Source organism: Oratosquilla oratoria, chromosome 3 (assembly GCF_046742065.1).
Source record: "Oratosquilla oratoria isolate Oo_2021 chromosome 3, ASM4674206v1, whole genome shotgun sequence".
Taxonomy (NCBI): domain Eukaryota; kingdom Metazoa; phylum Arthropoda; class Malacostraca; order Stomatopoda; family Squillidae; genus Oratosquilla; species Oratosquilla oratoria.
Genome location: NC_134779.1, coordinates 11,379,614 through 11,407,361, shown reverse-complemented (window position 1 = coordinate 11,407,361; position 27,748 = coordinate 11,379,614). Strand labels below are relative to the sequence as shown.

The following is a 27,748-nucleotide window of genomic DNA, read 5'->3' as shown; positions in this document are numbered from 1 at the left end:
ATGTTTCTTTTCTTTTTTCCAGGGTTGGTAGTTCCAGTTAAGACAATCTTTGTATGTCAATTTTTAAAGTGTTGGTGCCATCTTTGTCTACTCTTTGGATTCTTTTTATTTTCTTTATATTCTTTTTTGTACTGGGTGTCCATAGTGTCACAGCATACTCCAGTATAGGTCTTATCAGTGTGACTAGTATTTTCTTTACCATTTCTTCATATAGGTAATTAAAAGCCACATTTATTGATCTTAACAAATTGTATGTTTCTCTTTTGTTTATCTGTTTGTTTGGGGACATGTCTTTGGTGATGTTTACTCATAGGTTCTTTTCAGGACCAACTTAGTGTGGGGCATAGTTGTTGTTGTTGTTGTCGTTCCCTAGACTGTCTGTCCAAGCAGTCCCGTCTCCCCAAGGAATGCCACAGCCGAAACTGGGTTTTCCCACAAATCCTTTATAGAGTGTATGTTGTGTTGTTTGCGTGCATGATTGTGTATAATGCAGTCTTCCATTATGTGTTGTATGGTATGGGGTGAAGTGTTACATCCTGGGCAGCTGTTCACAATGCGGTCATCCAGCCTCTTCTGGTAGCTTAGAAGTGCTGGGTGGTGACCGCACCGCAGTCTGGCCAGGTGGACTCTGTCCTTCCGTGGGAGAGATGATTCAGAAGGGTGGATATCAGGGGGTCTGGGATGCAGCAGTGTGTTGTCTTTCAGTGTGTTAATGGAGCGGTGAGTGATATGATTATGAATATGTTTCCGGAGGCTGGTATTTGGTAGTTGTGGAGGAAGAGGAGAGAGTATCTGTGTGTGATACAGGTCTTTGGGTGTTGTTTTAATGTTTCTTGGTGTGTGTGGGTGTTCTGCTATGTAGTGTAGCAGGTGTGATGTGTTTGTGGTGGCTGCCGCAAGTGTTTGTGTGCCTCTCATGTCGAGGTGGTCCTTGACTTTGAGGACTTTTGTTTCATGGTGTAAATGGTCTGTAGTTGTTGTATTTGTGCAGCCTGTAATTGTTTTTAGGGCTTTGTTTTGTATGATTTGAAGGGTGTTGTGGTGTGTCTCACTGAGATTAGGAGCCCATGCAGGACTTGCATAATTCATCACTGAGCGTATGCATTGTTTGTACTATTGTTGTATTAGTTTCTTTGTTTTGTCCAAATATTGTTCCAGTGATTGACTTAAGTGCGTTAAGTCTAGGTGTGCATTTGTATTTTATGTTTGTGATGTGTTGTTTCAAAGACATGGATGTATCATATGTTACACCAAGAATTTTCTTTGTGTTTGTGTGTGGTATTAGAGTGTTGTTGATGTAGAGATGAGATATGTATTTGTGTTCTTTTATCCAGTTGGTGAGAAGTGTTGCTGTAGATTTGGTTGGAGCTATTTTGAGTCTGTTTGTGATGAACCATGTGTTGAGTGTATCAAGGTATGGGTGGATTATTTCTGCAGCATTGTCTGTGTTACGATGTGTACATGTGATTGTTATGTCGTGTGCGTAGGAAGAGATTTGTATTTCTGAGGTGTCTGGTGTGGGTAAGTCATGCATGTATAGATTAAAGAGTGTGGGGGATAGAACAGAGCCCTGTGGTACTCCATTCTTTATGTTTCTGATGTGTGATGACTGGCCATTATATGACACGTAAGCCTGCCAGATAATTGGCCAGCCATCTTTTGATGTTATTGTGCATGTCTGTATTATATATTTTATTTGTTAGGTTGTGGCGGGGGATAGCATCAAAAGCTTTGCTAATGTCTAATGTTATAAGAAGTGTTCTGTGGTGGGGCCTATCTGAATTGATCCCATCTAAAATTCTTTGTGTGAGGTTTATCAGAAGAGTGTTTGTGGAGTGTAGTGGCCTAAAACCGTGTTGTGAGTCAGCAAGGGGAATATGTGGTGTGACAAGTTTAAGTATTAGTCGTTCAATGATTTTAGAGGGGGTGCAGAGAAGTGTGATTGGGCGGTGCGATGTTTGGATTGTTGGGTCTTTGTTCTGTTTTGGAATGGTGATTATTTTACCATGCTTCCAGATGTCGGGTATAGTGTTGTTGTTGTTGTTGTTGTTCGTCGTTCTCTAGACTGTCTGTCCGAGCAGTCCCGTCTCCCCAAGGAATGCCACAGCCGAAACTGGGTTTTCCCACAAATCCTTTATAGAGTGTATGTTGTGTTGTTTGCGTGCATGATTGTGTATAATGCAGTCTTCCATTATGTGTTGTATGGTATGGGGTAAAGTGTTACATCCTGGGCAGCTGTTCACAATGCGGTCATCCAGCCTCTTCTGGTAGCATAGAAGTGCTGGGTGGTGGCCGCACCGCAGTCTGGCCAGGTGGACTCTGTCCTTCCGTGGGAGAGATGATTCAGAAGGGTGGATATCAGGGGGTCTGGGATGCAGCAGTGTGTTGTCTTTCAGTGTGTTAATGGAGCGGTGAGTGATATGATTATGAATATGTTTCCGGAGGCTGGTATTTGGTAGTTGTGGAGGAAGAGAAGAGAGTATCTGTGTGTGATACAGGTCTTTGGGTGTTGTTTTAATGTTTCTTGGTGTGTGTGGGTGTTCTGCTATGTAGTGTAGCGGGTGTGATGTGTTTGTGGTGGCTGCGGCAAGTGTTTGTGTGCCTCTCATGTCGAGGTGGTCCTTGACTTTGAGGACTTTTGTTTAGTGTTGTGTGAATAGCTGTAGTTTGCAATGTTTGTGAGTGCGTGTATACTTTGTGGTCCAATGAAAAGCTTTACTAATGTCTAATGTTATAAGAAGTGTTCTGTGGTGGGGCCTATTTGAATTGATGCCATCTAAAATTCTTTGTGTGAGGTTTATCAGAAGAGTGTTTGTGGAGTGTAGTGGCCTAAAACCGTGTTGTGAGTCAGCAAGGGGAATATGTGGTGTGACAAGTTTAAGTAGTAGGCGTTCAATGATTTTAGAGGGGGTGCAGAGAAGTGTGATTGGGCGGTGCGATGTTTGGATTGTTGGGTCTTTGTTCTGTTTTGGAATGGTGATTATTTTACCATGCTTCCAGATGTCGGGTATAGTGTTGTTGTTGTTGTTGTTGTTGTCGTCGTTCTCTAGACTGTCTGTCCGAGCAGTCCCGTCTCCCCAAGGAATGCCACAGCCGAAACTGGGTTTTCCCACAAATCCTTTATAGAGTGTATGTTGTGTTGTTTGCGTGCATGATTGTGTATAATGCAGTCTTCCATTATGTGTTGTATGGTATGGGGTAAAGTGTTACATCCTGGGCAGCTGTTCACAATGCGGTCATCCAGCCTCTTCTGGTAGCATAGAAGTGCTGGGTGGTGGCCGCACCGCAGTCTGGCCAGGTGGACTCTGTCCTTCCGTGGGAGAGATGATTCAGAAGGGTGGATATCAGGGGGTCTGGGATGCAGCAGTGTGTTGTCTTTCAGTGTGTTAATGGAGCGGTGAGTGATATGATTATGAATATGTTTCCGGAGGCTGGTATTTGGTAGTTGTGGAGGAAGAGAAGAGAGTATCTGTGTGTGATACAGGTCTTTGGGTGTTGTTTTAATGTTTCTTGGTGTGTGTGGGTGTTCTGCTATGTAGTGTAGCGGGTGTGATGTGTTTGTGGTGGCTGCGGCAAGTGTTTGTGTGCCTCTCATGTCGAGGTGGTCCTTGACTTTGAGGACTTGTTTAGTGTTGTGTGAATAGCTGTAGTTTGCAATGTTTGTGAGTGCGTGTATACTTTGTGGTCCAATGAAAAGCTTTACTAATGTCTAATGTTATAAGAAGTGTTCTGTGGTGGGGCCTATTTGAATTGATGCCATCTAAAATTCTTTGTGTGAGGTTTATCAGAAGAGTGTTTGTGGAGTGTAGTGGCCTAAAACCGTGTTGTGAGTCAGCAAGGGGAATATGTGGTGTGACAAGTTTAAGTAGTAGGCGTTCAATGATTTTAGAGGGGGTGCAGAGAAGTGTGATTGGGCGGTGCGATGTTTGGATTGTTGGGTCTTTGTTCTGTTTTGGAATGGTGATTATTTTACCATGCTTCCAGATGTCGGGTATAGTGTTGTTGTTGTTGTCGTTCTCTAGACTGTCTGTCCGAGCAGTCCCGTCTCCCCAAGGAATGCCACAGCCGAAACTGGGTTTTCCCACAAATCCTTTATAGAGTGTATGTTGTGTTGTTTGCGTGCATGATTGTGTATAATGCAGTCTTCCATTATGTGTTGTATGGTATGGGGTGAAGTGTTACATCCTGGGCAGCTGTTCACAATGCGGTCATCCAGCCTCTTCTGGTAGCATAGAAGTGCTGGGTGGTGGCCGCACCGCAGTCTGGCCAGGTGGACTCTGTCCTTCCGTGGGAGAGATGATTCAGAAGGGTGGATATCAGGGGGTCTGGGATGCAGCAGTGTGTTGTCTTTCAGTGTGTTAATGGAGCGGTGAGTGATATGATTATGAATATGTTTCCGGAGGCTGGTATTTGGTAGTTGTGGAGGAAGAGAAGAGAGTATCTGTGTGTGATACAGGTCTTTGGGTGTTGTTTTAATGTTTCTTGGTGTGTGTGGGTGTTCTGCTATGTAGTGTAGCGGGTGTGATGTGTTTGTGGTGGCTGCCGCAAGTGTTTGTGTGCCTCTCATGTCGAGGTGGTCCTTGACTTTGAGGACTTTTGTTTAGTGTTGTGTGAATAGCTGTAGTTTGCAATGTTTGTGAGTGCGTGTATACCTTGTGGTCCAATGAAAAGCTTTACTAATGTCTAATGTTATAAGAAGTGTTCTGTGGTGGGGCCTATTTGAATTGATGCCATCTAAAATTCTTTGTGTGAGGTTTATCAGAAGAGTGTTTGTGGAGTGTAGTGGCCTAAAACCGTGTTGTGAGTCAGCAAGGGGAATATGTGGTGTGACAAGTTTAAGTATTAGGCATTCAATGATTTTAGAGGGGGTGCAGAGAAGTGTGATTGGGCGGTGCGATGTTTGGATTGTTGGGTCTTTGTTCTGTTTTGGAATGGTGATTATTTTACCATGCTTCCAGATGTCGGGTATAGTGTTGTCTGAATAGCTGTAGTTTGCAATGTTTGTGAGTGCGTGTATACCTTGTGGTCCAATGTGTTTTAGGTGGATGTTACTTATGTTATCAGGGCCACAGGCAGATGATTGCTTGAGATTATGTATTATGTGTTTTGTCTGACTGTCTATGAAGGGTGTATAGTCTGAGTCTGTGGGAATGTCTTTCTTACGTCGAATAGTGCGTCGGTCGTCAGGGTGAGAAGTGAGATGGCTTGTCTGTGCAAAATGATTTATGAGTGTGTTTGCTTGTTGTCTGTTTGAGGGTAGATTGTCTGTTGTTGTGATTATTGCTGTGTGAGAGCATGTTGTGTTACTGTTGGATAGTGTAATGCTGTTGAGTGTTTTGTACAATTTGCTGGTGTTTGTTTTGTGATCAAGTGTATTGATAAAGTTTTGCCAATTTTGTGTTTTTTGTTCGTGTATTTTATTGACAATCACAGTGTTAGTGTTTGTATTTGGTCTGCTATTTTTTGAGGGATAGGTGTGGGGGTATTGTGTTTAAGTGTGTCTCGTCTGATGAGGCCTTGGATTTCTGGTGTGAAGTAGGGGTTGTGTGATTTTCTGTTGTCTCTAGGGATGTATCTCGTCTGCATTTTGTATGATTGTATTAAAAGTGTGCACAGCATTGTTTATGTTTGTGATTGGTGTACTGTTAAGTGTTTCAAAATGTTGTTCTGTCTCTTTAGTAAAAGCTTCCCAGTTAGCTCTCTTGTAATTGGTGTATGTGTGTCTGTGGCCAACAGGGGTGCATCTTGTTTTGGTGGTGATGATGATTGGAAGGTGGTCAGAACCAAGGGTTCCGACCACTCTCCATGATGTTGTTGGGGTTAGGTAGGGGGAGCAGAAGGTGATATCAGGAGAGGAGGGAGTGTAGAAGACTTGGTGTGGGATATGTGTATGATTATGTGTGTTGTTCATGATAGTCAATGAGTCAAACTGAGTCTGTATATCAAGCCCTCTGTCTGTGTCAGGGTTGTCGACATACCAGGCAGGCGACTTGGCGTTGAAGTCACCACCCATGATCAGGTTGGGGATTGAGGCTAGTTGGCTAAATTGAGGCCTGAAGGTGTTTGAAACTGTGGGGGATGATTGGGGGGGAATGTACATGTTAACTATTGTCAGTGTTGATTTGTTGCCTGTGCGGATTTGAATGGATTGGATTTCTGTAGTGTTATCTGTAGTAGGGAGGAGAATTTTGGTTGTGGCACTTGTGTCCACAAAACAGATGGAGTGGTGGATCAGGGTGATGAGTCCACTGCCATTGCCGTCGGTCCGGTCTTGTCTGATGGTGGTGTAATTATGAAATGATGGTGTTTTGTGTGAGTGTCTTAGTTTTGTTTCTTGTACAATTGCAATGTGTATGTTGTGTTGTTTAAGAAAGTGTTCGAGTTCATGTTTTTTCGTGTTAATACCGGCAATGTTGTGTTGTAATATGTTGATGTTGTGTGTTCTGTATGTGTTGTATGTTGCCATTTGGGGTTGAGGTTGAGGTGTTAATGGGGAAGGTATAGGATCTGGGTTAGAGGGGGGGGAAAGGAGAGATTGGGGACAAAGGAAGGGGATTACTTATTGGGGTTAAGGGCAAAGGGAAATTGGGAGTGGGTAAGAGTGCTGGTTGTGGTTGGGGAGGTGGGAGTGGGGTTACTGGAGGGCAGGTAGAACATGTCCAAGTGTTTGTGTATTGGTTTGTGTCAGCAAGTGTTGTACTGGTGAGGTGGGCCCAGTTTTTGCACATATTGCACTGAACTGAGCCCTTTGTCTGTCTGCTCAAAGTAATGTGTTTAGAGCATGTTGGGCATGTGTATTTTGTGGTGGGCCCAGGATTGCCCTCTACATCTCTGGCTAAAAGTAGAAGAAGAGGGGTGATCACCCCTCTGTGCAGAAAAAAACGTAACATTGCATGTTGAGAAAAAGGATTGTGGTACTCCCCAAGGCAGTCGTAGCTCCTCTTGGGGATCGGTGCCACCTGCGTAGAGCCGGTGGCCAGGGCTGGTTGCCGCCGTTTGGCCCCCAACTCTTGGGGTTGGGGGGTGGTCCCATGACGTAGACGCTGTGGCTCCAGGACCAGACGCTGTGGGGCATAGTAGAAGTGCTCGGTGTTGTCTGTGTGGTGGTTGCATGTAGGATAGTTTGAATCCGGCTAGGCCTGTCATGTACAGATGCTCCTCTACTTACGTTCATTAGTTTTACTTTTTTTCGATTTTACGTTTGAACTGACTGTAATTTTTTTTTCTTTTTTTTTTGAGTGAATTTTTGAGTTTAGTGCGCTCTCCGTAGTACAAGACGTTCAAACGATACTTACGCATGATGCTGCGTCCATTGTTTACATGGCACAAACGACAGACTGAACGTGCCTTGCCTCCTCCTCCTCCTCCTCCCCCTCCTCCTTCTCCTTCACCATCTCACTTTATGTTACTTGAATTTAATTTATTTGAAATTGATGTTATTATTTTACAGTGTTATGTTTATAATTAATGATTTAGGGGTGTTTTATACGGTAATAGAATTTATGGATGTATAGTACAGTATGAATGGTCATACATTACTGGAACGTACAGTAACAACTTACGTTCATTTTCACGTTACGTTCGGCCGTTCGGAACGTAACTAAAACGTAAGTTGAGGAGCGTCTGTATTGGGACTGTTTTAACCCTGGATGGTGTCAAACACAAGTGCACCAGTGTGGTTCTTACCTCACTTGAGAGATTTTTCTGTGGGGTTGATGTTGTGGGGGGGGGGGCGAGTTATTGGTTGAGTATTGAATTTGATGGTCTTGATGAGTTTGTTTAGTGATTTCTTCACAATCCCACCTTTGCCACTTTGCACTTATTGTTACATCATTAACCAACAGTGTGACTTCCTTCCCTGGCCCCTTGTTACTCCTGATTCCCTACTCAACTCCCTCTTCCCTTCCATTTATTTATCTCTCTCTCTCTTTCTCTTTCTCTATTTCTCTATCTTCTCTCTTTCATTCTCTCTCTTTCATTCTCTCTTTCATTCTCTCTCTTTCATTCTCTCTCTTTCATTCTCTCTTTCATTCTCTCTCTTTCATTCTCTCTCTTTCATTCTCTCTCTTTCATTCTCTCTCTTTCATTCTCTCTCTTTCATTCTCTCTCTTTCATTCTCTCTCTTTCATTCTCTCTCTCTCTCTCTCTCTCTCTCTCTCTCTCTCTCTCTCTCTCTCTCTCTCTCTCTCTCTCTCTCTCTCTCTCTCTCTCTCTCTCTCTCTCTCTCTCTCTCTCTCTCTCTCTCTCTCTCTCAACATAATAGTAATTTCTTCTCTTTTACTCTCGTCTATAGCGATCCATACACATACATAAATAACCCCAATGTCAAGGGTTCTGATTAGAGAAAGTGGTGTGTGCAAAAACAATACATGAATTTAAAAATAGTTTAGATAAAATGAGATATGAAGACGGGACCCCACGAGCATAGCTCCCCTTCCCGTAAAATACAACTAGGTAAATACAACTAGGTAAATACAACTAGGTAAATACACACACACACACACACACACTCACTCACTCACTCACTCACTCACTCACTCACTCACTCACTCACTCACTCACTCACTCACACACACTTAGACTGCTGGATTAGAGGTTGCAAACAGTATCACTGTGCCATTGAATCATGTGTGTTTGTGGGTGTGCATGTATTCATATGCTTTATTGTCCCTAATTGTAGTACACAGGAAAGGAGCCAACAGCTTCCGTGTTAATGATTTCCTGGCTATGCTAAACCTTCCTGGTAACAGTGTACTAGGCAGGAGTTGACTCCCACAGGAATTGGTTGAGGTGGGGTGGGTGAATTGTTTTTGTGTGTCATGATGCAACTTCATCTAGAGCATCTCCAAGGGTAGGGACGGTTCCATTGCACCTCGCAACCCTAATAGAACATCTATGGAAAACTAAAAATCCTCCCCATAAAGTAGTACATGAGAATGATAGGCACACAATTTTATACAAGATCCCTCAAATCACCCTTCATTCCATATCATATAAACACACTCCACTGGTTGGGGGGTTATAATATATACTTTCAAATATTACAGTAATCTGCCACAGTACCATGAATGTCTATACAGAAACAGACACACCTAGATCTCAAAACAGGTACTTTATAAAGGACCTTGAGATCCAGTACTTCCCTAGGCTTCCCCAGGCATCATCTCAACTGAGAAATCACCCAAGGAAATAAAAATCACATTGACTTGAATGTATTCAGGTCATCACCCTGCATTAAGGAAGTACAAACACAGAATTGGCCTGGCTATAGACTTGAACTGCCCAGATGCAGTCACCTCAAGAAGACACTGGGAACCTTGTTCAACACAATTCCGCTTGTGTTACCCAGAGAACAACACAAAATTTCTTCTCTGGATAACTTACAGGGAACCTGTGGCCATGATCCTTGTAGCCACAGGTCTCCTCTTGGGGCAGTGGATTGATTCACGTAACTTTTATCTTTATTCTTGTAATTATATAGGTATTTGTCATATTTGTATTAATTATCAGCACACTTTTTAAAAGAAGAGTGTTCTTTTTCAGGTAATTATATTGATTTTTTAGATTTGTGAAGGGTTTTTGCATTTATGATACTATTCCTTAGTTTTACCTGTATCTGTTGATGGTAGTGTGTTTTGCAGATAAGAACTCTGAGAGTGAAAGTGATTCATCAGATGGCAATCGTGGAAAAAAAAAGAAGAGTAATGGTGAACTAGATGAGGACAAGCCTGTGAAGTACACACGTGACGAAGACAAATATTTTCATCAACAAAAAGAGAGTGAGTGTGTGTTTTCTTTGTACTGAGCTAAGATAATGGCATTGAAACATATGTTAATAATGAATGTGAACATTTGGATGAAATTCTCTATTAGCATAAGATTCAATTAGTAATTCTGTTGTGGCCCTTGGATATCAGGTCCTTGTGTTGAATTGATTAATCATCATTGGCTCGAGTATATATACACCAAGGGCCCCTTCCCTATTATAAGGGGGGTAGCCAGTCTCGAGTTTCACCAAGTGGAAAGTCTGCAGCCCCATAGTGGCTGGCATTGGCATTTGGGCCCTCCCACAGATCTTTCTATGGAGAAATTTTTGACTGTCATCTTTGTTGTATTAGTGTTAGACTGCTTAAGGTCTATGTAAACTGATGCTGTTTTTATTCCACCTTTTCACGTATGGAGAGCTGATATCCTACTACTGGCATAAACTGGTGACATGGAAAGTAATACACTAATACAACAGGACAATAGTCCAAAGTTTTTTTCCGTAGGGTTGCAGAACTGTTGCCAGCCAATTGTAGAATCATTGAAACTTGAAGTAATGGTGATGATAATGATTATGATGATGAGTTGGATTTTGGGGCAGGGGGGGGGGGCACCATATAATGAAGCAGTAAGAGTAAACTAGCTCCAGCCAGGCCCTGCTATGGAAGAGCTGTATCTTACTACATTGCCTTTGACCTGGGTATTGTGGTAAGGGACAGGGAAAACCCTTCACCATAAACTACTAAGAGGGGAGGGGTGATGAATTGGTGGATTAGTATAGGGTGGTTATATGCTTTGAACCAACCCTTATATAGGGGGATAGCTGCCCTTTGGTATGTATGTATATATAAAAGAAATTGGGTAAATTTTACACATGAACGAAGTAAGGAGTGAAGGGGGTTTATGTGATGGGAGTGAAGTTAAGGAAGATTCTGTGCTCCCATGCCTAACCCTGTAGCTTTGTGAGTAAAGGATATTTGTTGTGGGTATTAATTATCATGTAGAAAATATGGTTACTGGATGCATATTTTGCTGTGGAAGTTTTCATCAGAGGGAATGATTAAACAAAGTAAATTGGATCTCCCTGTATATACACTAATGAGACTGTTTAATGATTTAGGTATCAGAAAGAAGCTGGAGAGAGATGTTGTACGGTGTACAGCTTGCAATGAACAAGTTAATCATAACTTAAAGACCATGGTCTTCACCCATCCTGTTTTTGGTGTTCTTCTTTGCAAGGTAATATTGCAATAAAAAATTTAGCCTTAAGCTATGTTTGAAATATTAGTTATATTAGAATAAACTTGCTCCAGTCACCTCTTCCTTTATACTGGAGACCCAGCACTTCACATAGTTGCTCAACAACACTGCCACCTGGTGTCTGTTCACTGAACCAGACACATTCAATATGGCTGCCCTCAGCCAAATGACAACAATGAACACTCCAACAAGTTACCTGTTTATCTGTATAATTTGTTGTATGTCATTACTATTTTCTTTGTTGATGATGCTGTGCTTATAGCTGAGTCTGAAGATTGACTGAAGCAATTAGTGGCAGAGTTTGGGAGTTTAAATGGTCAAACTTGCCATCTTTGTTTCTTTTTAGATTGGTCACTTTAGATAATTGACATTTCATATTATCAATTCTTATCCCTTTGTGGTTATTTGTTGGTAAGTATACTCATATCTACTACTGTCATGGCATTGATGCACAGAGCCTGCAAATGGTGGTGTTGTAGAGGAAGAAAATGAGTGCTCACATTGCATTTAAGCTTGCGACGGGACCAGACAGTAGATCAATCAATCAGGTCTCTTGTAGGAGACCTATGGCTTCAGATAACCAGGAATGGCTGTAGGGTGGGTCCATAGGGCTGTGAGAAATTTTGTGTAGTCTATGGGTTGGTCGTGTTGGGCAGTGTAGTATAGGGTTTTTCACTGGCTTCTAGGTGGTGGTTGCATCTGGGGCAGTTGGATTCTGTGGCCAGACATATTCAGTGTGGCTGTTATTTTAAAGCTAGATGGTGTCCTGAATGCGAATGTGCCAAAATGGTTCTTATCTTGAGTGGATGGTAATTCTCTCTTTTCACCTGTCCTCTCTCCATTTCCTCCTCATATCTAACTCTAACCATTCCTGTAACCCCCACCATACTTCTTAAGCTCTTCATCCCAAATGCATTTAAGGATTTCTTTTGTGCCTCCCTTAGATTCTAAGTCTTTGCCTCCATACAGTGTTCTGGGCACAATGACCCCATGTACAGTCTTCTCTGCATTGATCTCCATATACCCATTTCTCTTGGATTAAGCTTACATTGGGCCCTACTCCAACCACAGGTTTGGGCCCCCTCCCCTTGAATAGATTATACAAGATCTGAACAATTTGATGTTTTATTGAAACATCTGAATATATTAACCACTTCACTACGGGACTTGAATCTCACGGGCAGCAGCCAATGCCAGCCGTATGACGTGTCGTAATAATACTCGCATCATAAAATATAGTCACCGCTTATATCGATCGTTCTCTCTTTCACCCGCGAATTTTGAAAACCACAGAGAATGGGATTCAGGGCACATTTGGGAGAATGTAAAAACACAGGGGCGACTACAATAAATATAATCAAGACGCCGATATGGCAGCATCGCGAATCCACTTGCTCCTCATGACACCTACGTGTGCGGCACCGTATAGAAGGGGTTAATGAAACAATATATATACTTATACAGATTGTCCTCATCTTTATATTCTCTATTAGCAGTATACATACATATACACATAAATATAGCTACACCAATGACCATTTTCTTGATTTTCCATGTGAAAACTATTCAAAAATGGTTTCAAGTGTCATTGAAGAGGTTACTTTGAGATCCCCATAAATCATAATGTAGGTTGGTCTTCATCATGGGTTGGGTCTATCAAGCTTGTGGGCCCATCAGTGCTTGGGGATAGCAAATACAGTTTTTAAGAAGAAAGTCAAGCATAAGTACACATGGGAAAGGGTGGTGTATGGAAGGGTGATAAATCGTTAATGGACTATATAGTGGTAACCAGGAGTATAGTAGGAAGAGTTAAGGATGCACATGTTCTAAGGGGAGAGAGTGGGGGAATATCATATAATTTTTTGGTGGAAGTTAAGTCGAGAGTGGAGGATAGCTGGAGAAGGGAAAAGGACAGAAGATAGGAAGTGCGTAACCACTTCCATACGGTGACGCCTACGTAGGTGTCATGAGGAGCAAGTGGGTACGCGATGATGCCGACGTCGGCGTCTTGATTATATTTATTATAGTCGTACCTACATAACCTCCATTCTCTTTAAACTGGCTTCATCATATTTTCTATGTTTATCAAAATTCATGGGTGAAAGAGAACGAACGATTGAGCACTGACTATTTTTTATAATGCGATTATTATAACGCAACATCGCACGTCAGGCAGCTAATGCTGCCAGACGTGCGATGTGCCCCGGAGTGAAGAGGTTAAAGTGAACTGCTTAAATGAGAAAGAAAAGGAGAAAGAATGCTAGAAGAAATTGAAAGAGGAGTGGGAGTGAGTGAGAGATAGAGTAGAACTAGGAGTGGAGGAGGAATGGGGATGGTTCAAGGAGGAGTCATAAGATGTGCAAAGATGGTGTGTAGAACAAGGAGGACGGGAGGCAATAGAAGGAAGGCTAGTGAGTGGTTGGATGAGGAAGCAAAGAAGGTTGTAGAAGAGAAGAAGCAAGCTTTCACAGAGGTTACAAAATAGGACAAGGGAATCATATGAGAGGTACAAAGAAAAGAGAAAAGAAGTAAAACATAAGATAAAGGAGGCAAAGAGGAGAGCATATGTGAAATGGGGTAAGATTATGACAAAATTTGAAAAATAATAATATGTTTTGGAAAGAAATTAAGAGAGGAAGAGGAGGCAAATCAAGTAGAGAAGAAAAAGTAAAAGGTGCAGATGGAAAGATGATAAGGGAAGAGAAGGCAGTAAGAGGAAGATAGGCAGAGTATTTTAGGGAGTTGCTAAATGTAAAGGATCATAGGGAGGGAAAGGTAGGTGCAGTGGGAAGCATTAACCACTTCCATACGGTGTTGCCTACGTAGGCGGCATGAGGAGCAAGTGGGTACTCGATGATGCCGACGTCGGCATCTTGATTATATTTATTGTAGTTGTACCTACGTAATCTCCATTCTCTCTAAACTGGCTTCATCAATTTTCAAAATACACGGGTGAAAGAGAACGAATGATTGAGCACTGACTTTATTTTTTATAATGCGATTATTATGACGCAACTTCGCACATCGGGCAGCTAATGCTGCCAGACGTGCGATGTGCCCCGGAGTGAAGAGGTTAAGAAAATGACTATGATGGGTGAGGAAAATGGAGGAGAAATAAAGAAAGATGAAATGAAGGCAGTTAAGATGATGAGAGCAGGTAAGGCACCTGGGTTGAATGGATGTCATGCAGAATGTCTGAAAAAAGGAGGTACAGTGATGGTGGACTGGCTGGTGAGGTTATTTATGTTTGTTTGAGAGAGGGTAGAGTGCTGGAGGACTGTAGGAGTGCCTGTATAGTTCCACTTTACAAGGGAAAAAGGGACAAGTGTGAGTGCAGTAGTTTTAGAGGGATCAGCTTGTTAAATGTAGTTTGGAAGGCTTATGGGAGGGTCTTGATTGAGAGGATTAGGAGAGGAACAGAGGGAGTAATTGGTGAGGAACAGTGTGTGTTTAGGAAAAGTAGAGGTTGCGTAGATCAGATTTTTGTGGTAAGACAGATATGTGAGAAAGCTATAGGAAAATGTAAGGATATTTTTTTGATTTGTATGGATCTGGAAAAGTCTTATGACAGGGTAGACAGGAAGGTTTTTGGAAATATATGGGATAGGAGGAAAGCTGTTAAGAGCATTCAAGAGTTTGTATGATAGTAGAATGTGTGTTAGGATTAGAAATGGAGATGTGTATGGATGATGCTGTGATGCATGAGGGGATGGAGAGGGGGCATTGCTTATTTAATGAAGCAGCCTTGCTGTGGATGTGCTGTGTCTTGCAACACTGCTTCTGACCCAGGGCAGTGGGTGAGATGCAGGGATGACCTGTCATCCAGGAGGTGAGGTGCCAAGATAAGAGGGTGGAGGGGAGTGGAGTATGTTAGGGATGGAATAGGTGGGAGTGCTTTTTATGCCTTTGTCTTTTGGCTACCTCACTTGTAAGGGGGGAAAAAAGCCTTTGGTATATGTATGTATGTATGGAGTAACAATCCACATGTTTTGCCATTGGTCCTTACTCACTGTACAGTGGATGCATTTGTGAATGCAATTCTTTCCATCTGTCTGTATCCCACACTGCTTTATTTTTACATTTCCTTTATGTTAATATGTTCACCTTATGCATCAGATTTCATACTAAAGTCTCAAATTTTACACATTTGATTCACAGAAGTGTCGCAAGTTTTATGGCAGCGGCAATTTTCACAAAGATGATGAAGGCTATGATGAGTACTGCAGATGGTGTGCCAATGGTGGACAGTTGTTGTGTTGTGAAAGAGAAGGTTGCAGTAATAGTCTGTGCAAAGTAAGTATAATTACTAGATGTCAATCACTGAAACTACTGGAACCATACATACAAAAAGTATGGAAAGCAAAAGTGAGCCAAGTGAACTTGAGGGAAGTCCAAAAATGAGGTGGATAAACATGGTGAAGTGGACATTGGATGCAATAACGGAAAGAAAAGAAAAGAAGAAAAAAAAAAGAAAAAAAAAAATCATGCACACGTTCACACACATGTACACACACATGTATACACACACACACACACATTCCATACATTGAAGCGAAAGGAAGTGCTGTGTTGAGCGCACCTATCTAGCAGTTTATCGCAAAAAATGAAGGAGACCTATTGTTGTTATTGTACACAATGAGTAAGCTATGGTTCTTGAAGTGGGTATAGTTTTGGCATAATGGAGAAAAAATAGAAGAAAGAATAACAAGTATAGTGGAAAGTCCGAGAGGTGTCATCCCCAAAAGACATTGTCTCATAGACACACCAAGGAAAAACCAAAGGTGGGAAAATAAAAGTTTTTCAGGGTTTCAAAGAAACCCAGGTGAAATAGGCAAAAGCTTAGTTATAGATAGAGATATTAGATATAGTAATGCATTAAGGAATTGCAAGGTAAATGATTTAATGGAAGAAATTATAGACTTGAAATTGGATTACAGAGTGGTTCTTAGAGAATTGATTACGTTGTGAAAGAGTTATGAGCAAACGATCAAAGAATTAGGTGACCTATAGAGCGAAATTGAAATCCTAAAAAAAGAAACAAAAGAATGAAAAATGAAACACCATTGGGAGTGGTTAGAAAGAAAATATATAAAATAGAAAGTCCCAGATATGAAGACGAATAATAGAAAGAGGTATCGACCTCGAAAACATACTAATAGATCAAGAAATGTTTGAAATGAAAAGGGATATTGTTGAATGGAAAAGGGAACATAACCAATTATACAAAGAAGTGAGTGAATTGAGGAAGGAAAATGCATTATTAGTTAGGGGATTGGAAGAAATGAAAAAGGAACTGGCTAAAGTAAAAAGTGATAATGAAAAGATGATAAATGAAGACACAAATAAAAATTAAACTTTGTTGAGGGAAGTTAATGAAAAATATTAATAGAGGCAGGCAAAGTTGGTGAAAATATAAAAAAGATCAAACATGATGGAAATCAAAAACCAAATGAAAGAAGACAAAAAACAAAAAAAAAATATTTAAAGAAATAGTCAAAGAACAAATGAGCGAAAGTACAAAGGACACAATGATCGAAGTAAAGAAAAAAAGAGATTGTGTAAGAGACACAATAGACAAAAAAAAATGTATTGTAATCTTTGGTATCAAAGAAAAATGTGGTCTAATAAGGTTCCAAAGGGAAAAAGAGGAGAGGAATATAGTGACAGAAATACTAAAAGAAATACAGGAGGAGGGCCAAGGACATGAAAAGGCAGTAGAAGATATCTATAGGATGGGCAAATATTCAGAAGAGAAGAATAGACCTCTCAAAGTTAAACTTAATTCACAGAGAATAGCAGAAGAAAAATTAACAAACGTAGGAAAACTAGCAAAGAGTAAAAACTACAAAAATCTATGGATAAAAAAAAGAACTGAATGATGAGGAAAAAGAAGAGGAAAAAACACTTAGAGGAAGCTAGGAAAAAGAACGAGAAAAGAATGGAAAACGAAAGGAAGGTTTTTTTTTGGAGAGTGATGGACTTGAGACTGAGGAAATGGTACAGAAGGGAAAAGGAAATGCAGGAGAAAGAAGAAAAGGAAAAAAATTAAAAATCACCTATACCAACATAGACGGATTATCAGGAATAGATGAATTGAATGACTATCTGGAACAAGAAAAGCCAGATACAATGGGGATTGTGGAGACAAAATTAAAAGGATAATTACCACCAAATAGTATAGGCCAAGGATTATATAATTGTTGGTACAGAAATAGAGAACCAAAGCAGGGTGGAGGAGTGATGTTGCTAACCAAGAAAGACCTAAATGTGACAAAAATCACAGAAGGAGAGAACAATGTGGAGCTGATTATGATAAGAGTTGAGGATAGAGATATGAAAAATAGAAAGTATGCAGTGATTTATATCCCACCTAAAACTCACGCATGGAATGAAAGTGAACACTCCAAAATGCTGGAAGACACAAGAAAAACACTAAATGAAATACTAAAGAAAGAAGGAAATCTAGTAATTATGGGTGATTTTAACTTGAAAGAAATGACTGAAAGGTGGAGAAGACACACTGGGTCAAGGAAAATACCAGATATAGAAATAACAATGAATCCTCAAGATTGGATTTGATATTCACATCAAAACCTGAAATTGTGGATAAAATCAAATACAAGACACCAATTGGAAAAGTGATCTCATATTACTAGAACTAGAATTAAGTGAAGAAACAAATATAGCAATAAATAAAAAACACAGGAAAGGAAGACTAATGTATAACAAAACAGATTTTGAGAAACTTAGAAAATTCTTTCCAGAAGCAATTGGGATAAATTTGATAATGAAGAAACAAAGGTGGAAGAGAAATGACAATTTGGAAGGAAATATACAATGAAGGAATGTACAAGTATGTACCTAGACAAAAACAGGAAAGGGTATATATAAAATTCTGGTACAATAAAAAGTGTAGTTAGGAAGACAGAAGAGATAAAGTCTGGAAAAAGTGGAAAAAAGAAAAAAAAATGAGAAATGGAAAATATACACCAAACTTAGAAATGAATATGTAAAAATATGTAGGGAGGTGAAAAGAAATTATGAAACGGACATAATAGACAAATGTAAAGATCAACCCAAATTATTTTATAGATATGAAAACGGCAAACTAAAAAATAAACAGGAAATACTTAATTTACGTCAAGGTAATAAAGAATACACAGAAGATGTAGAATTGGTAGATATGAACAAACATTTCAAATCTGTATTCACCAAAGAAAAAGAAAAGCTACAAAACTGTGATCAAAGAAATGAAGTAAGATTTCCTCCAATGAAGGAATTAAATATTACTCAGAATGAAATAAGGAATCAAATATTAAAGCTTGATGTTACCAAATCACATAGCCCGGACAGAGTTGCAAACTGGATACTAAAGGAATGTATAGACGAACTAACAGGAAAAATATGCAAAATAGTTGAATGCTCACTCAAAGAAGGAAAATTACCAGAGGACTGGAAAGATGACAATATAGTGCCAATATATAAGGGGGGAATAAGGAAGAGCCAACATTTTAGACCAGTGTCCCTAATGAGTACCATAGTTAAGATTTGTGAGAGAATCATCAAAGATAGATGGACATAATATCTGGAGGAGAACAACATATTGAACCTGAGGCAACTTGGATTTAGACAGGGAAGATCAAGCACCACACAAAAAGCTACTAAGAGAAATTGAAAGAATAGGTGGAATACAAGGAAAATTATTGGAATGGATGAAAAACTTCTTAAACAGAAGAAAAATGAGAGTGGTACTTAGAGAAAAGAACTCAAATTGGGTAGATATGATAAGCGGAGTCCCACAAGGCTCTGTATTGGCTCCAATAATGTTTGCTGTTTATATAAATGACATGAATGAAGGCATGGAATGTTATATAAACTTCTTTGCAGATGATGTGAAACTATTGAAGAGAGTAAGTACAGAAGAATATTGCAAATCTTTTCAAGAAGACCTGGACAAAGTATGGAGATTGAGTATAAAGAACGAAGTGAATTTCAACATTAAGAAATGTAGTATAATGGAATTTGGAAAAAGCAAAAATAGAATATCGTGTCAATATAAAATTGGTACAAAGGAAGTTACAAAAGTAAATTCAGAAAGGGACCTAGGAGTAATTATCTCAAATGACATGATGCCAGACAAACATGTAAATAAAATAGTTTGAGAAACTTACGATTTAATAAGATCAATGAAAGTGGAATTTGACTACATGGATGAGGTAAAGAGGATACTTGTTACACAGGTAAGACCAAAATTAGAATATGCAGTTTAACTATGGACACCTAGTACTGCAGCAGCAGCAGCAGCAGCAACAACAACAACAACAACAACAACAACAACAACAACAACAACAACAACAGCAGCAGCAGCAGCAGCAGCAGCAGCAGCAGCAGCAGCAGCAGCAACAACAACAACAACAACAACAACAACAACAACAACAACAACAACAACAACAACAACAACAACAACAACAACAACAACAACAACAACAACAACAAGAAGAAGAAGAAGAAGAAGAAGAAGAAGAAGAAGAAGAAGAAGAAGAAGAAGAAGAAGAAGAAGAAGAAGAAGAAGAAGAAGAAGAAGAAAGAATATAAAGAGCCATGACAAACATGGCACCAGCACTTTGCGAGTTGACATACAAACAAAGATTGGACAGACTACCCTTCTCAACTCTAACAAAGAAGAGAAAGAGGTGATTTGATAACCATCTACAGAATTATGAAAGGAAGGGAAATCCTTGATAGGGATGACTTACTAAAATGGGACAGAAGAAATACAAGAGGACACCAGAAGAAACGTAAGAAAGACAGTTACAGAAGAGATCTGAAAAGAAAACTGCTTTCCATACAGAGTAATAGATACATGGAACAAATTGAAAGGGGAAACAGTGAGTGCTAAAACTATACATGATTTTAAGAAAGAACTGGATGTGGAAAGATACAACTGTGGGTTATGATGAGCATAGCTCTCCTTTCATAAAATAGAACTAGGTAAATACACAAATATCACTTGGCACCAACCCAAATGGAGTTTGTAAAGGGTTCTTTGGGTAAGAGAAATTAATTGAAATAGCTTTAACTTCATCAGGCTTCCCCCAAGTTGATTGAAAAGTGCATACATAAGCTTGGATATATCAACAAAAGACATCATTGTATTGGAATGTTATATATGTTCAATATGTAGCTATAATGTTGGGATTAATAATTTTAATTTAATATATATATATATATTTTTTCTATTCTAGAAATGCATCAAGAGTAATCTTGGTCGTTCAGATTTGAAGGAGGTTGAAGAAACTGAAAACTGGCATTGTTATCAGTGCAATCTCAAACCCCTAACGGCACTAAGAGCATATCATCGTGTAGTATTGGATGAAATTCGCAAACAGGAAGCAAAAGCATCAACGATGTCAAGGTGATTGATTGTTTGTTTTCTACATTGCAACTCCAGTTTTTGTGTCATTGATTTAAAATTAACAGAAAGCTTAGTTTTGTGAAGACCAGTTGAATAGCATGTTGGGTACTCATAGGAAGATAAGAAAATTGGATGTTCCAAACAGATTTTTGTTTTCTTCTAAACCAGTTATTTAAGAGATGTTCATTGAGCCAGAAATGAATGTCAGTTGGAATAGGATTGTGTGCATAATATTTTAACTAATGAACCCCTTCAGCAAGGACCAATGGCGGGTACCTGCTTGTGGTGGTCCTGCAAGATGGTCAGTGAAGCTGACCATTTTCAAATCCTGTCGACCCCTTCACCTCTCAGGAGGTGCAGCCCTGAAGGGCTGACACTAGGTCTCTGGACTGGGCCCAAGATCTCTCTCTGTCAACTTCATCTGTATTTCTTGCACTTTTTTCACACATGGGGAGCTGACAACTGGCAACTGCTCCCCTTCCCCTACCACTTTCAGATAGTGACAAGGAAACTGTCATACATTAATACAACACTAAACAATGCAAGTTTCTTCTTCACAAAGAGATCTGTGGGAGGGCCTGAGGACCATTGCCAGCCACTGTGGGGCTGTGGGTTTTCCACTTGGTGAAACTCGAGGCAACAATTGAATTGATTGAACCCCCTCAGCATAAGTTCCTTGCCCTAAACTGAATAGAATTGTCTAGCATTAGCCAGCACAATATGAGGGTGCCATCATAACAAGGGGATTAGTTGAGATAGTCTGGCATTATCCTGATCAAAATCAGTCAGTGAAGGAGCTGCCATCGTATTGGAAGGGTTAGTGACAAGGTTGTCTTTCTTTAAATTTCTAAAAATTTGCCTTTTTTTTATTATTTTTTAAGATACAATTCCTTGTTTGTATTTGCAGAAAGGAGAAATGTTTAAAAGACATGAAAAACAAATTTGATGCCCTTAAAAGGTCCAGATGGGAGAAAGGTATGGAAAATTTAAAATTGAAAGGGAAGAAAGGAAGAATCAAGAAGCCAGTAGAAGACAGTGAGGATGATGAAGTAAAAGTAGTTGATGGTGAAAATATTGGTAGTTGGCTCCAAGAATATATTAATGACTATGCTACACTTATAAGTATTTGCTCCAATAACCTGCAAAAAATTGATGAAAAGTTAAAGAAAACTAAAGGTAGTAAAGAGGGAATACAGCAAGCAAGTGAGAGAATACTTAAACAGTTGCGGGGCATGAGACACAATTTTCAGATGCTTGATGATGCTATTTCAAATAAGTTAGAGGAAGAAAAAGATCCTAAAGAAGATGGAGAGAAAAAGGATGTAAACAGTGAATCTTTGAAAAGGGATGTATGTGAAGACAAAGAGGAGGAACCAAGACCATCACCAAAAAGAAAATACAGATCTGCAAAAGTTGTAGAAAGTGAAAAGAAGAATAAGCAAGAAACTTCTGAAACCTGTTCCTCTGATAAGGAAAATGCAAAAGAATCCATTAAGGCGAAGAGAGATAAAAGAGAGAGTGATAATGAGGCTGGAGGGGATTCCAAAGCTCCTACTAAGACAGAAGATGAAACTGAGGATGAAGAAAATTCTGAGTGTGTAAAGAAAAATGGTATGAAAGATGAAGGAAATAGAAAAGAAGAAACCAGAAAATCTTCAAGACTTAGGGCTAAATCTAAGGAGGATAGTGAGCCTGAGGACTCTGAAGATGAAGGGACCAGATCAAGAGGATCTAGAAAGAAAAAGGCGGAAGACAATTCTGATGACTCGGATGAAGAAGGTTTCAGAGGAAGACGGAAGAAGAGAGGAAGACCAAGTAAAGGATCAGTGGAGGATGAACCTGAAAAGGATGATGTGAAAAAGGCTAAGAAGAAAAGAGGCAGGCCCCCAAAGGATCAGGCAAGTGACAGTGAAAAGGAAGGGAGGAGAAAGTCATTAAGAGGGAAGAAGACAGGTGATGAAAAAGATAGTGATGTAGATAAAATGAGTATAGGGTCAGAAAGGAATGATACCGCAGCTGAAGATAGTAGTGATGATGCAGGGCACATGTCTGATGGTGGTGCTATGGACCAAGGGGATTCTGATTCCTCACAGAAAATAATAACAGATTCAACAAAAAACTCCTCACAGAAAACAAAAACAGAAAGTCCAAAGGTAAAGGGGAAAAATTCTGATGGTAATGGGAAGGCGAAATTAGAGGAGATTTTGGCCGATACAGAAAGTGAGGTCTCTCAAATTAGCAAAAGTTTATTGGCACATGATGAAAACCTGGGTGATACTAAACCAAAAAATGAGGAAAAATTGAAAGATGATTTTAATATAGATTTAGAAGATGAAACAAAGTCATCTTCAAAAATAGATGATATAATGAATGATGATGATCTCTTTAGAAGGCTTATGAATGAAACCTTAGATGGGGATTTGAAAACCATTTCCAGTGATACTGTAAGTAATTTAGACCCTCAGGTGAAGGCAGATGGGGACTCGAAGGTGAAGGTGAAGGAGGAAGGAGACTTGCAAAGTCAACAGGAATGCAGAGGCACAATCAGAGTGAAGACATTGAAAGAGCTTCAAGGTTTAGTAGATGATGACAAACAGGAGTCTTCCAAATCAGGAAAAAGGAGTCTTCTAAAGCTAAAGGAGGCTAAATCAGATTCTGAAAGTGATGATGGGTTAAAAGGTAGAAATAAGAAGAAATCTCCAAAAAAAGATCAGTCAGATTCTGATAGTGATGAAGGGTTTAGGGGAAGGAACAGAAGAAGAAAGAAACCATTAATAAGACCAACAAATAAACGATCTAAAAAATCAGGGAAAGCAGAAGAAGAAAATTCTGATGAAAGTGATGAAGGGAGAAGAACAAGGAGCAGAAAGGGGAAAAAACATGAGACCAAAGAGGAGAAGGGGGATGAAGATGAAGATGATGACCATGATGTGCAGAGAAAAAACAAGGAGGCAAGCAGAAAGAAGGAAAGTAAGAGTTCATCAGACACTGATGACGATGATGACTGTGCAGCTAGTGATGCATCTTCAAGTAAGAAGAAGAAATCTTCAAATAAAAATGACAAGAAAAGTGAAAAGTCCAAGAAAGGTAGTGTGAATGATGATGCCCTCAATGATCTTTTAGCAGATGATTCAAGTGAAGAGGAAGATGGTAAGCCAGATAAGAAAACCAAAATAAAGTCAGAAGACAGAAGTGATGATGATGTAAAGAAAAAGGAAAAGAGCTCCAAAAAGGAAAAGCTCTCAGATAAGCATGGGAAGAATATTCAGGCCAAGAAAGCCCTTCTTCAAAGTGGTGACAGCAGTAATAATGACAGTGATAGTGATCTTCCTGAGTTAAAGTTTGAGCAGAAAACTAAGGTAGAACCTTCAAGTGAGGATGCAAGTGATGATGAAAGTAATGTTGATAGTGATGATGATGAAGTTGAAGAAGAAGGAAAAGAAAAAGTAAAGAAACAAAGAAGGAAGAAGACCAAGAAGAAAACCAAGAAGAAAGTACTGGATTCAGCTGAGGAGAATGAACTGAAGGAATGGCATTTGAATGCCAAGTGTGTGTGTCAAGTAGAAAAGTTATCCAGGGAAATATTGAGTGATTTAGAAAATTGTGATGAAGTTGATGTCACAGATTACCCAGAACTAATGGACTGGAGAGCAGGCGTTTTGAGAAAAGAGAAGAACGAAGATGATGAAGATTCAGATCTTGAGTTCAAGAAATTGATGAAGTAAGTACCATTTATTGTAGTTTGTGTGTGTGTGATTACCTAATTGTATTTACTTAGTTCTAGTGTATAGGAAAGAAGCTATGCTTGTGGGGTCCTGTCTTTTCAATCAATTATTCAATCAATCAATCAGTCTATTGTCACAGGTCTCTTGCAGGAGACCCACAGCTCCCATCAGCAACAGCCACTACATTGGCCCACAAGTCACCCAAGGAAGAAATATCATCATGTCATTGTCTGGATATGGCTAGGGTGGGGCAGTGTAAGATTAGGTGTTCAGTGTCTTCTGTGTGATGGTTGTATCTGGGGCAGTTTGTTTCAGTGCCCAGGCCTATTCTTTATTGGTATTGTTTTAGTGTTGGATGGTGATCTGAACATAGTTGTATTAGTATGGTTCTTACTTCCTTTATAAGGAATTTTTCTGTTGGGCTAATATCTGGAGATCATGATGGGAAGTAATGATAGTGGAGGACAAAATATCACGATAGGATGTAATGATAATGGAGGAGAAAATATCACAGTAGGATATAATGTCAGTGGAGGACAAAATATAATTTAGGAAGGGATACCGGACAGAATGTCAATGAAGGCCAAAATATCATGATGGGATGTAATGACAGTGAAAGACAAAAGATCACGATGGGATGTAATTATAGTGGAGGAAAAAATATCACGGTAGGATATAATATCACTGGAGGACAAAATATAATTTTAGGAAGGGATGCCGGACATAATGTCAATGAACGACAGGAGGCCGGCGTGAATCACGGTGACGTAGGGCGACAAAATGTACAAAAGAGATTGGATGACCATGATCGACCAGATGTCCGTGATGGGGAAAGTGTTAATTTTGATGGGAGAAATGTTAATGAGGCATTGAATGTCAATGAAGGACCAAATAATAATATAGAGCAAGGTATAAATAAAAAACAAAATGATAATGTAAGACATATTGAAACTCAAAATGTGTCAAAAAGAAATAATCACGAGTTTCTTAAAACCATGTACTTTAATGCTCGTAGTATTAGGAACAAATTTCAAGAAATGCAGGCGTATGTCAAAAGCGAAAATCTCGATATGATAGGAATAACTGAGACATGGTTAAATGGTACAGAGTTCGAAGCTGAATTTAATATTGCGGGATTTAAACACTTCAATACGGGACTTAAATCTCGCGGGCAGCAGCAACCAATGCCAGACGTATGACGTAACGAAATAATATTCGCATCATAAAATATAGTCGCCGCTTATATCGATTGTTCTCTCTTTCACCCGCGAATTTTGAAAACCACAGAGAATGGGATTCCGGGCGCATTTGGGAGAATGTAAAAACACAGGGGCGACTACAATAAATATAATCAAGACGCCGATATGGCAGCGTCGCGAATCCACTTGCTCCTCATGACGCCTACGTGTGCGGCACCGTATGGAAGGGGTTAAACACTTTCATCAGGATAGAAACCACAAGAAAGGTGGGGGTGTTCTGTTGTACTTTAACCACTTCACTACGGGCCAAAATCTCGCGGGCAGCGTTAGCTGTCAGACGTACGATGTTTCGTAATAATACTCGCATCATAGAAAATAGTCACCGCTTATATCGATTGTTCTCTCTTTCACCCGTGAATTTTGATAACCATAGAAAATGTGATGAAGACAGTTTAGAGAGTATGTCATTATGCAGGGGCAACTACAATAAATATAATCAAGATGCCCATATGGCAGCCTCGTGTATCCACTTGCTCCTCATGCTGCCTGCATAGGTGGCACCGTATGTAAGGGGTTAAAAACAATGTTCATGCTTGTGTTTTAGAGAAAGTGAAACAGGATGCATATGATAGTTTGTTAACCCAAACAAATGGACAAAAAATGAATATAGGTGTAATATATAGGCCAAAGACATTATCATTAGCAGACGATAAACTGTTATTTCAAGAACTGTCTAGTTTCTGCAACTGGGATTTATTTATAATGGGTGATTTCAATTTTACTGCCATTGATTGGATGACCCATGAACATGGTCATATAGGTAGTCACTTGATTGATTTTCTTGGTGACAATTACTTAATTCAGCATATAAAAGAGCCTACAAGATATGGAAACTTACTCAATCTATTGATCACTAGCCGTGAAAGCATGGTAACTGATGTAGAAGTCGGTGAATCTGTTGCAAATAGCGATCACAACTTACATAGATTCAAACTCCTAATTTTTTTTAGAATAGATACTTGTGTTTCTAAAATACCCGATTTCAGTAAAGCTCAGTTCATAGGAATACGTCAGGAGCTTCAGCTTACAGATTGGGAGGCAAAATTAAACGAAGGACCTGTAGATCAGATGTGGGAAATTTTTCAAAATACGCTCACTAAGATGATTCAAACTTACATTTCTTTTAAGGACAGATGTCCCCAAATCAGGCTCACCCAAAGTGGCTCGACAAAGAAACTGAAAAAAGTATTGCTAAAAAGAGACAGGCTTATAAGAAATATAAGTGCTCGGGTGCATCTAATGACTATGAAAGTTATGTATCAATACAGAGAGATTTAAAAAAGACAATAAGAAAAAGAAAACGACGATACGAAATGAACATCGCTAATAAATCCAAAGAGAATCCCAAAGAATTCTATAGTTACATTAGAGATAAAAAGGTTGTTAGGAATCACATTGGTCCACTATTATCTGCTGACGGTCAACTTGAATATTCAAATGAAGGAATGTGTAATATCTTAAACAATTATTTTAGCTCGGTATTCGTAAATGAAACACCTCAAAGTTAACTCCAAATTGAAACCTGTGAAAAGTCTAGGGTAAACTTACCACGGTAAATATAACAAAAGAAAAAATTAAAAGGTGTATAGATAAACTCAAAGTTGATAAAACACCAGGGCCAGACGGTTGGCATCCAAGAATCTTAACCCCTTCCATACGGTGCCGCACATGTAGCCGGCATGAGGAGCAAGTGGATACGCGAGACTGCCATATCGGCGTCTTGATTATATTGTAGTTGCCCCTGCGTAATGACATACTCTCTAAACTGTCTTCATCACATTTTCTATGGTTATCAAAATTCACAGGTGAAAGAGAGAACGATCGATATAAGCGGTGACTATATTTTATGATGCGAGTATTATTACGACACATCGTACGTCTAACAGCTAATGCTGCCCGCGAGATTTTGAACCGTACTGAAGAGGTTAAAGGAAATGAAAAATGAGATTGTTGTTCCATTAGAAATTATTTTCAAGAAGTCCATCATATCCGGAGATGTCCCAAGAGAATGGAAGCTAGCTAACGTTACTCCTATATTCAAAAAAGGTGACAAAAAGAAGCCAAATAACTATAGGCCTATAAGTTTGACTTCAATCGTAGGAAAAATAATGGAAACTATCATCAGAGATGCTATTGAACATCATTTAGAAAGTAACCGTTTGATAAATGATAGCCAGCATGGTTTCAGACGGAAATGTTCTTGCGTGACTAACTTACTCGAATTCTACAATACAGTTATCTCAAATTATGACAAAAGAAACAATATAGATTTAATATATCTAGACTTTGCAAAAGCTTTTGATACCATCCCACATGAAAGACTA

The 27,748-nt window shown here is 39.5% G+C and overlaps 1 protein-coding gene across 9 annotated transcripts in view; it reads left to right on the top strand.

Moving 5' to 3' along the window:
- The window catches only part of LOC143020262 (uncharacterized), a 201,683-nt gene that overhangs the window by 50,354 nt on the left and 123,581 nt on the right, over positions 1-27,748 (top strand). For 8 of the 9 annotated variants that reach the window (XM_076176511.1, XM_076176503.1, XM_076176475.1 and 5 more), the window contains 5 exons: positions 9,642-9,779; positions 10,886-11,004; positions 15,184-15,318; positions 20,271-20,440; positions 21,348-24,161. In XM_076176511.1, the coding sequence (XP_076032626.1) occupies positions 9,642-9,779; positions 10,886-11,004; positions 15,184-15,318; positions 20,271-20,440; positions 21,348-24,161 (3,376 nt within the window). The remainder of the gene's footprint in view (positions 1-9,641; positions 9,780-10,885; positions 11,005-15,183; positions 15,319-20,270; positions 20,441-21,347; positions 24,162-27,748) is intronic. The other variant, XM_076176545.1, reaches the window with a different exon arrangement.